General features: G+C 36.3%; 1 protein-coding gene across 1 annotated transcript in view; it reads right to left on the bottom strand.

The window, feature by feature from the left end:
- LOC116528012 (probable maltase-glucoamylase 2) overlaps window positions 1–11,474 on the bottom strand; it is a 119,348-nt gene that overhangs the window by 16,650 nt on the left and 91,224 nt on the right. Inside the window, 9 exon segments of the mRNA XM_032245204.1 lie at window positions 268–317; window positions 7,242–7,330; window positions 8,788–8,912; window positions 9,339–9,395; window positions 9,822–9,906; window positions 10,001–10,149; window positions 10,724–10,840; window positions 10,941–10,975; window positions 11,254–11,387. Of these exon segments, the coding sequence (XP_032101095.1) occupies window positions 268–317; window positions 7,242–7,330; window positions 8,788–8,912; window positions 9,339–9,395; window positions 9,822–9,906; window positions 10,001–10,149; window positions 10,724–10,840; window positions 10,941–10,975; window positions 11,254–11,387 (841 nt within the window).

The raw sequence follows: 11,474 nt of genomic DNA on the forward strand, positions 1-11,474 counted from the left end.
ACATGTTATACATTTAAGTCCCCATTTTTTTCTCCAGCATTATATGAATTCCAAGTTTCTTTTCATAGAGATGGTATAAAACCAGCAAAAAAAAAGAATTTTCTTATTTTTCTTCCTTATTTTAGTGACAATGGACCTGGATTATAAAAGTATAGACACGAAGAACCTCCTATTAAGACGCGGGATATTACATTTATACAGTTAACTGTAATGTTTAATCTGTGACAACTGGGAAAAGATTTATAAATTGTAGTAAATTAGTCTTACCTGAGCTGCTGTAAAGTTTGCCAAAAAATAATTTCCATTTTCATAGGTATCTGCAAACAAGGAAAAGAAAAGAATAAACATCTACTAGTTGCTTCAATTGCAGCAAATAATCTTGTGCACAGTCAGAAAATATCTCAATAGGGTCACAATTAGTGATGATTGTCACCTCTCTGGGGAGTACTGAACATAGTGGCTAAGGGACTATTTCACTGCATGTTAGTGTTGGGATATGCAAATGGAAATGGGTACCTTGCTGTGGAGGTCAGAAGGTTACAAATGTGAGAGAATCTGGATTGAATTAAAGACAGATTCCATAGCTGCAGTGTAGAGACTACTGTTGGGTTATTCTCTGTGACTACTACCAAACACGTAGTCGGGAGTTCACATAGCTATGATGTTAAAGGCTATGATGATAAAGCAGAGGTGAGTGGTTAGGAATTTAGGCTCCCAATTTAGACATGGATTGAAATCCCAACTCTTTCAAAGTTGTGCAACCTCAGACAATTTACTTAACATTTTATCATCTATAGAATGGAGACAGTAGTACCCAGTTAATGGCAGCAAGGTATATAACATTATGCTTGTGCAGAATAAGTGCTTAAAATTGATTGCTCACTACCAAAAATTGGTCTTAAGAATAAAAGCAATTCCAGTCAAAATTCCAGAAGATGGTCTTGTTGTTAAAAATTGACAAGCTGATTTTAAAACCTGTGTGAAATACAAAACAGCTAAAATAACCAATGCAATTTTTAAAAAGAAGAACATGAAGAGTATTTCCTTCTAGGATTTTTATAGTTTGAGGTCTTACATTTAAATCTTTAATCCACCTCAAGTTAATTTTTGTATACAGTGAAAGGTTCTAAATAAAATGTGCCATTAATATGTAAAATAAATTAAAAACTCTATTCTAAACTTTTAATATGAGACACTTTACATTAAAATTAGCATGTTTAGCTTATGAAAACAAAATGAAAATAAATAAGTAAATAAATATCACACACTGGGGACTGTTGGGGGTGGGAAGCTAGGGGCGGGACAGCAGGGGGCCAGGAGGTTTGGGAGGGAGAACACTGGGAGAAATGCTTGATATAGGTGATGGGGGCATGGAGACAGCAAACCATCATGGCATGTGTGCACCTATGCAACAATCCTGCAAGATCTGCACATGTGCCCCAGAATTTAAAGTATAATAAAAAATAATTTTAAAAAATAGGCAAAGGACATGAACACACTCCTCAAAAGAAGACAAGTAAGTGGCCAATAAATGTGAAAATGTTTATCATCACCAATCATTAGAGAAATGCAAATCAAAACCACTATTATTAAGAAGTCAAATAATAATGTATGCTTACAAGGCTGCAGAGAAAAGGAAACACTTAACACTCAAACACTGTTGGTTAAAATGTAAGTTAGTTCAGCAGCTGTGGAAAGTAGTCTGGAGATTTATCGAAGAAGTTAAAACAGAACTACCATTCAACCCAGCAATCCCGTTACTTGACATATACCCAGAGGAAAATAAATCATTTTGCTGAAAGGACCCATGCACTCGTATGTTCCTCGCAGTCCTATTTGCAATTGCAAAGACATGGAATCAACCCAGGTGCTTTTCAACAAAGAATTGGATAAAGAAAAAGTGGTACATTTATACCATGAAATACTACACAGCCCATAAAAAAGATTGAAATCATGTCCTATGCAGCAGGATGGATGCGGCTGGAGGCCACAATCTTAAATTAACACAGAAAGGAAAGCCAAATAATGTATTTTCTTACTTATAAGTGGGAGCTAAACACTGAGTACCTATGAACATAAAGATGGAAACAATAGACACTGCAGGCTACTAGAGGGGGTAATAAGGAATGGGGAACGTGCGTTGAGAAACTACCCATTCGTTACTGTGTTCACTACCTGGGTGATGGGATCCATACCCCAAACCTCAGCATCATGCAATATATCCATGTAACAAACCTGCACATTTACCCTGGATCTAAAATAAAAGTTGAAATTATAAAAATAAATTTAAAAGAAAAATAAAAAGAAGAACAAAGTAGGATAAGTTGTCCAACCTAATTCTATCACCAACTATAAAGCTATGTTAGTCAAGACAGTATGGTATTGGCTTAAGGAAAATAGATCATATAAATCAATGAAACAGAATAAATAATCAAAAAAACAAAAACCCTCTCAAACATAACCTACTGTTATTTGACAAAAGTGACAAGATAATAAAAATGGGAAAAGACTGTGCTTTCAAAAATGTGGTGCTGGAACAACTAGATAAATATATGAGAAAAAATGGAATTTGGCATACACATATACATACACACATAAAAATTTCATGAAAAATAGATGATGTTCTTCAGTGTGAAAGCTAAAACTTTAAAACTTTCAAAAATAAAAAGAACCTACATACCCAAAGCAAGGCTAAGCAAAAAGAACAAATCTGGAAGCATCACATTACCTTACTTCAAACCATTCTATAAGGCCATAGTCACCCACATAGCATGGTACTAACATAACAACAGGCACATAGACCAATAGAACAAAATAGAGAACCCAAAAATAAACCCAAATACTTAACAGCCAACTGATCTTTGACAAAGCAAACAAAAATATCAAGTGGGGAAAGGTCGCCCTATAGAACAAATGGTGCTAATTGACAAGTCACATGTAGAAAAATGAAACTGGATCCTCATCTCTAACCTCATACAAAAATAAACTCAAGATGGATCAATAACTTAAATCTAAGACCTGAAACTGTCACAATTCTAGAAGATAACTTCAGAAAAACCCTTCTAGACATTGGCTTAAGCAAAGACTTCATGAGCAAGAACCCAAAAGCAAATGCAACAAAAACAAAGATAAATAGGTGGGACTTAATTAAACTAAGGAGCTTCTATACAGCAAAAGGAACAGTCAGCAGAGTAAACAGACAACCCATGAAGTGAGAGAAAATCCATAATCAAACATCAAAGGACTAATATTCAGAACGTACAAGAAGCTCAAATAAATTAGTAAGAAAAAAACAAACAATTTCATCAAAAAGTGGGTTAAAGACATGAATAGACAATTTTCAGAAGAAGCTTTACAAATGGCCAACAAACATATGAAAAAAATGTCAACATTAGTAATGATCAGGAAAATACAAATCAAAACCACAATGCAATACCACCTTAATCCTACAAGAATGGCCATAATTTAAAAAACCATAAAATAATAGATGTTGACATTGATGCATGAAAAGGAAACACTTTTACACTGCTGGTAGGAATGTAAACTAGTACAATGACTGTGGAAAACAGTGTGGAGATTCCTTAACTAACTAAAAGTAGAACTACTATTTAATCCAGCAATCCCACTACTGGGTATCTACTCAGAGGAAAAGAAGTCATTACACACAAAAAAAGACACTTGCAGCCAGGTGCAGTGGCTCACACCTGTAATCCCAGCACTTTGGGAGGCCAAGACAGGCAGATCACAAGATCAGGAGTTTAAGAACAGCCTGACCAACATGGTGAAAACCCGACTCTACTAAAATTACAAAAATTAGCCAGGTGTGATGGTGGGTGCCTGTAATCCCAGGTGCTCAGGAGGCTGGGGCAGAGGATTCACTTGAACCCGGGAGGCGGAGGTTGCAGTGAGCTGAGATTGCACCATTGCACTCCAGTCAGGTGACAGAGTGAGACACAGTCTCAAAAAAAAAAAAAAAAAAGATACACTTGACACGCATGTTTATAGCAGTCCAAGTGCCCATCAATCAATGAGTGGATAAAGAAATGGTGGCACATATGTATATGTGTATATATATATATGTATATATGTATATATACATATGTATATGTATATGTGTATATATATGTATATATGTATATATACATATGTATATGTATATGTGTGTATATATGTATATATACATATGTATATGTATATGTGTGTATATATATATGTATATATACATATGTATATATATACACACACACACACACATATATATATATATATATATATATATGATGGGAAAGTACTCAGCCATAAGAAGGGATGAGTTGATGGCATTCGCAGCAACCTGGTTAGAACTGGAGACAATTATTCTAAGTGAAATAACTCTGGAATGGAAAACCGAATATCATATGTTCTCACTCATAAGTGGGAGCTAAGCTATTAAGATACAAAGGCATAAAAATGATACAATAGACTCTGGGGACTTGGGGGAAAAAGGGGGAGGGAGTGAGGGATCAAAGACTACAAATTGGGTTTAGTGTCTATGAAAATCTCACAAATTGCTACTGAAGAACTTACTGATATAACCAATTGCCACCTGTCTTGGCCTATCCCAGGGTTACCATATATATATATATGGTATATATGATTTCCGTATTTCATGTCTTGGCCTACCCCAGGGTTACCATAAACACATAATAAGATGCTCAACATCAAGCTCAATCATAATTAAATGCAAATTAAGTCTGTAATACAATGCACTATATATCTACTAGAATAATTACAATTTTAAAAATTGACAATACTAAGTATTGGTGAGGATGTGAAAAACTAGAACTTTCAATTAATGAATAATAGTGCAGCCACTTTAGAAAATCATTTGGCAATTTCTTCAGAAACTAAATGTGTATTTATTATATGACCTGGCTCAGAAATTCCACTCCCACTTTTTTACCCAAGAGAGATGAAAATGTATGATAACAAAATAATATACATTCAAATAATAATGCCAGATTTATTTTAGTGGTCAAAAGATTAAACCACTGAAATATTCATCAATAAGTACATTGGTCAATAGTCATATGGACTACTACCATGGTAGATACCATGGATTATTATTAGTTAGAAATAAAAAGTAATTAATTCCTTTTACATGCCACAGCATGGATGAATATAAAAAGTACTTTGCTAAGTGAAAAATGCTAAAAATACAAAAATATTACATATTGGATGATTCCATGCATACAAAATCTAGAAAATATAAATCTACGGTGACAGAAAGCAGAACAGTAGTTGCCAGACGCTGGAAGGAAGGATCAAGAGTGGGGAGAAGCTGACTAGAAAGAAGTAGAGCTGTCCCTGGGTATCCATAGGGGGTTGGTTCTAGGACCCTTCAGATATCAAATTCCATGGATGCTCAAGTTCCTTATATAAAATGGTGTGATATTTGCATATAGTGTACACACATCCTCCTGTGTACTTTAAATCATCTCCAGAGTACTTATAATAACTGATCCAATGTAAACACTATATAAATCATCGTTATCCTGTATTGTTTACAAAGTAATAACAAAAAAACATATTTGTACATGGTTAGTACAGATGCAACTATTGTAGGCTAACTACATTTTCAAGCCACAGTTGGATGAATCCGCAAGTGGACTATAAATGGGAAACTTTTGGGGTTAAGAAGATATTCCACATCTTCATTGTAGTAGTGGCTATACAACTGTATACATTTGTCAAAACTTAACTGTATTCTTAAAATGGATATATTTTATTTGTATAAATCATAAGTCTTTTAAAGTTTATTAAAAGACAGTAATATCACTTCCAGGAATCTACTCTATGGACATAATCTAAAATGTAAACAAAGGTTAATACTCAAGGATGTTATTTATGGGCTGGGAACAGTTGCTCATGCCTGTAATCCCAGCACTTTGGGAGGCCGAAGCAGGTGGATCACTTGAGGCCAAGAGTTCGAGACCAGCCTGGCCAACATGGTGAAACCCCATCTCTACTAAAAATACAAAAATTAGTTGGGTGTGATGGCAGGCGCCTGAGCTACTGTGGGAGGCTGAGGCACGAGAATCACTTGAACCTGGTAGAAGAAGTTAAAGTGAGCTGAGATCGCACCACTGCCACCTGGCTGAGAGAGTGAGACTCAAAAAAAAAAAGGAGTTTTTTATAACAATAAAAACTATAACCATCCTGTACATAGCCTCTCAATAGAATATGACCATCATAATGGTATTTATAAGGACTGAATAATAACATTCACATGTTTCTGTCATTATGTTAGAGGAAAATAAACAGGATTCACAAATTAAATATGCAGAATATTTTCAGCCATATTACAAATTAAGCATTTTCTTAATATAAAAGCCAGTTAGTACAGCAAAAATATTAAAAGTGCTTGTTTTTTCCTAATTTTCTATCTTTAACATGTATAATAAAGAATTTCTTTCCTTTAATGAGAATTTCTTATCCTTATAATGAAGGAACCTAAAAGAGAAGGACTCTCTAGAAATATTAGTAGTGAAAAATAAGCTATAATTTCAGAAAATGTGGTATGTTGCAAGATTAGAAGGTTCTGGTCCACAGTAATAAATAATGAAAAGTGAGAGTCAGTCGGTAACGGTGTGTCTGTATTCCTGCAGAAAGGTCTGAGTTAGAGGGTGTTCTGATTATAATGACAAATCCCACTTATCCAAAGTAGAACTAACATGTTCTACCTCAATTAGGGAAAGGAAACATACAGAGTAATATTTCATTGATGTAAGCATCCTTTCGGCAATGCTTTATTCCCAATTTATGAGTCACCAAGAAATTTTCTAACCTCTAAATTGCCTCCTGAGCAGGCCTATTTATGAGGAACTGGATGCCTGGTATAGATGGCTGACCCAAATAATAGAGTCATGTTTCTGTCCCATTGATAATGAATGAACCAATAGCCTGATATTTGTATCCACACGTCTTTTTAAATAAAGGGTGAGACAGTTATACAGAGATAGATCATCCCTGGCTGAATCCATAACAGCAAGTTCCTGAACCTACAAAGCTGGGGACTGTACCTAGCCTATACTAACTATAGCGTAATATAAATGAGCAGGCAAAATTCTCCAGATGTTATTGACTTATTGACAATAGGCAGAGATAGAGGTAGGTTTTCAGTTCATGCTAATTATATGCTGAGCCTCAATGGTATGATTTTTCTGGATGACATACGGGGACCCTGGAAAGTTTACACTCACCAATGCTTTGTCCATCATCCCAGAACATCTGGCCTTCAGCTTTCCCATTGTCATCCAAAGCAACAGTCAATCCCATAAAATTTTGTCGACTACCAAAAAAAAAAAAAGTTATTTTTCTCTAGATTGCGGGTTATAAGAATAAAGAAGAGACTGTGTTAAAAATATTACTTATCCAGAAATAAATGTATTAAATATGTATATAAAGTTCTGAAAATAGATAAAATAGATAAAATATAAAACACTTAAAAGTTAATAGAAAACGGCCAGGTGTGATGACTCACGCCTGCCAAGCACTTTGAAAGGCCAAGGTGGGTGGATCATGAGGTCAGGAGTTTGAGACCAGCCTGACCAACATGGTGAAACCCCTTCTCTATTAAAAATACAAAAATTAGCCAGGCATGGTGGCACACGCCTATAATCCCAGCTACTCAGGAGGCTGAGGCAGAATTGCTTGAACCCAGGAGGCAAAAGTTGCAATGAGCCGAGATCACACCACTGCACTCCAGCCTGGGTGACAGAGTGAGAGTCCGTCTCAAAAGAAAAAAAGAAGTTAATGGAAAACATTTAAAATGTAATAAAACATTTGGTTTCATTTCAATTTCTAAAAATCAAATATACATCCAAGTAATATAATGAAATATTAATTTCATAGGAAGAAAATTCCTCAAAAGAGAATCCTCAGTAGCTTTCAGGTTGCCACAGAATAAAATCCAAAGTAGTTGGCTTGTCATTCACCAACCTGCAGAATTTGATCCTAATCTGCTGGAGTTTTACTTATTTTATCTCTTCCTTTGTCTGTACTCCAGTTAAACTGGATAGCTTACAGTTCCCAAACCCAACCCATTTGGCTTCTTCAGTTCTTTAAACTGACCAGGATCTCTCTGTCCCCTGCCTTTGTACATTCAAATCTCATTCATTATGCAAGATCCAGCTCAAAGCCCTCTTTTATATAAAACCATGTGTTACACTACAAGGCTGAAAGTTAACTTCTCTCCTTTTGAGTTGTTATTGTTTTTATGTGCCTCTCTTGATGTGATGTGTTCTGTCTAATCAATAATTTTAAAAATTTTTACATATTATATGAGTATATTTATATATGTGTGCATCCATATATAAATTAAAACACACACACACGCATCTTTCTCCTTGGTTGACCAGAGTGGACCTAGGAATGAGCACTAAGTCCTTGGGTAGGACAAGAACTCAGTCCTACCTAGTCCTTGTTTGATCACAAATCAAAGAGCTCATTAATATTCCCTATTCCTTTTTAATAGCATGGAAAGAGAAACATTTTTCTGCCTTCAGGAACATTTTTGTTTTTGATACAGCACTACAGACAAAAAACAAAAATCTCCCTAAGAGTAACTTAATGAACTCATCTTCCTCCAGTTCCCACCCAGAAAGCACTCACAGGATCTGATCAATAAAACCTGTTGGCTATTTAGTTTATAATCCACAAATCCCTGGTAAAGATGGGACAGCCTCCTGTAAGGCTGCCTCAGGGCAGTATAGCAAGAGGCTCTTAGACATCACCTCTTCTCCTCACCTGGAGTGAGTGTTCATTGCAGGCTCTTGCCAGGGCAGGATGTAGCCTCCTCTGATGTGAAGGTTGATGTGGTCAAGAGGAGCCTCCAGAATTTTCCACTCGCCTATCGATTTGTTGCTAGTTTCCTAGAAAGGAGAATATAGGCAAACAATGATGAGAGATAAATATATTAAATTAGAGCATGTTTTATTAGAAGTCCTTCCTTTCCTGGGAAACATGTCAGAAAGTCAGCAAAAGACTGCAAACCTAAAGAGAAAATCTCTGGTCTTTCATTTTGCTTAAGACTCTGAAAATCTAGTCTTGTCTTTGTATCTCCAGAAAAGTTGAAAGGCAAGGGCAGGAGTGAGTGGGGAGCTTCAATGTGATATAGGTACTCAGATTTTATCTATGCTCTTATAATACATGCTTTCATTTAAACAAACCTTGCCAAGGCTAAAAATGTCATAAATTGTTGCCTTAGGAAATATGTACTTGGAAGTAGGAGGAGGCTCCATCCACCTCTCCACCCTGCATAGCCCAACCTGGTTCTTCACAAATATATTAGTTCTTACCGTGCTATAGTCATACCAAAGCGCTTTGGGAAAATAAGCAGAGATCTCAAATGTGCTCTGAAACATAAAATTGATATGTGATTATGAATATTTCAATAAAAATTTTTCATTTTCTTTTTCAAAACACTATGTAGAATTAAGATAAAAATGAAAATTTTATTAGTGATTGCAATAATTTGAGAGATTTTATAAAGAAAAATCCTGAAAAATCCTTCCTCAAAACTACAGAAAAATGTATTTTTAAAAATTAAATTGTAAAAGGGTACACACAATGACAAAATTTTTAAAAGAGAAATCAGTCAGTGTTGTAAAGATCTCATTAACATAGATCTTATAAAAAAGAAAAAGATCTCCTGTAGATGTCCTAGAAAGACATTCCCTGGAAATAGTTAGCTGGACAAAACAAGATAATCTTTAAAATGCTTTTCCCATGATTTTAGATAATGTGATTGAAAGGTTTCTGATCTACAATGAAGAACTCACACGTTCCAACACAGGGCTGATTAAGATGGCAGGGCCCAACATGAATTGACGGTCTACATCCCATGTTGTCTTATCATCCGTAAACCTTACAAAATAAGCGGGAAAAATTCACCTATCCTCTTATGACTGTTACAGAGGACTATTTAGAACTGCTGCTTGGGGAAAGAGGCTGAACTCACTCATGGAGAAGGGGCCGGACAACAGTGCTGCCCTCAATGTGAGCTTTATGCATCAGAGTATAGAGATAAGGAAGCAGAGTGTATCTAGTCTCCAGGACTTTTCTGGACAACATCTCAAAGGTTGAATTCCAGGCCACAGGATCTTGTCTCTGTAGGGATAAAGGACCATACAATAGATCACCTCATTTTCATTCCATCCCAGTAGCATCAGAAAAGAATCAATGGGAATTTATTCAATATGTAGGTTACAAGTCACTTATCCCTCATGCCTAGCCTGCCCTTTTCCCATCTCTGCCACCCTACAAAATTAGAATTTCTTGCTTTTTCCTCTTTATCACTGATTCCTAAGTCCCTGGAATAGGTCAAGCTCTGGCCCTCAACATGTGTAGAGAGATTTTTGTGCAGCACCAACATATCTTGGATGAATTTGAGTAAAATACAAATTCAATATTCTTAAAAGCAAAGAGAGATTCTTTTACTTAAGCCCCATGGGGAAGTTTAGAGACTTTTCCTCATGGGTACTAATTCTCCAGGAGATGAGAAAGGGTAAATTTCTAAAAATTGATAACTCCAGGGTTCTGAACTCTGTGGATTTTTTTAAAAAATTAAGATTCTGGTGGGTTTTTTTTATTTTTCTCAGGGAATGAGTGTAATACTTTTTAGGATTAAAAATAAGCTATGATTTGAGGGTACACAACACCTGCAACATAACTGCTGCCTCACCCTTGACCCGTTGTTGTTGTGGTTTCTGGAAAATGGATAAAATGCCCCCAGTTGCATCCAGCGAACACACATCTCATATTCAGCATCTCCAAAGAACCCACAGATATCTGCTCCTGTCTGAGAAGATGCACAATGAGAGCATGAGGTGGGAATTTCAGGAGGCACTGACTCACAAAAATCTGACTGGGCAATTACTAATGGTCTGAATGTGACTTACATAAGGTATTCCAAAGAGACTGAACTCCATCATGCCTGCAAGAAGACACAGCTGTGTTGGATGCAGGAGGACTTTGGAAGGAGAGGGAAGCCTTGGTCTGATTTTTCCTTACCCCATTAGAAAGCCCTGGACCATTCATGAGGAAAATATTAAAAGATGGGTCTAAATTAAAATCCATTCCCACAGAGAACTCAGCTCTCATTAATTTTACCACCCACCTAGATGATGCTAGAGATATAACCAGTGCTGCTGAACAGCACAAACTCCAGTGCCCTTCCTGCCAGCACAGGACCCTAGGAAGGAGGCCACACACCAATGATAGAGTTCCCCAGTTGGTCCCACGTAGCTCTGTTGTCTCCCAGCCAGTGTCCTCCCCAGCGTCCAGAAGAGGGAAATGTGGAGCGGGTGATGACAACACCTTGCTGTCCTGTCACCTTCTGCACAGCTCTGGTGGAAGCGGAACAAGGAGATGAATTGAAGAAACAAACTTCTTTACAGAGAATAACTGCAGCTTGGAGCATGAGGTGTTAAGGG

Source organism: Sapajus apella, unplaced genomic scaffold, assembly GCF_009761245.1.
Source record: "Sapajus apella isolate SASKATOON/1434 unplaced genomic scaffold, GSC_monkey_1.0 scaffold56, whole genome shotgun sequence".
Classification (NCBI taxonomy): domain Eukaryota; kingdom Metazoa; phylum Chordata; class Mammalia; order Primates; family Cebidae; genus Sapajus; species Sapajus apella.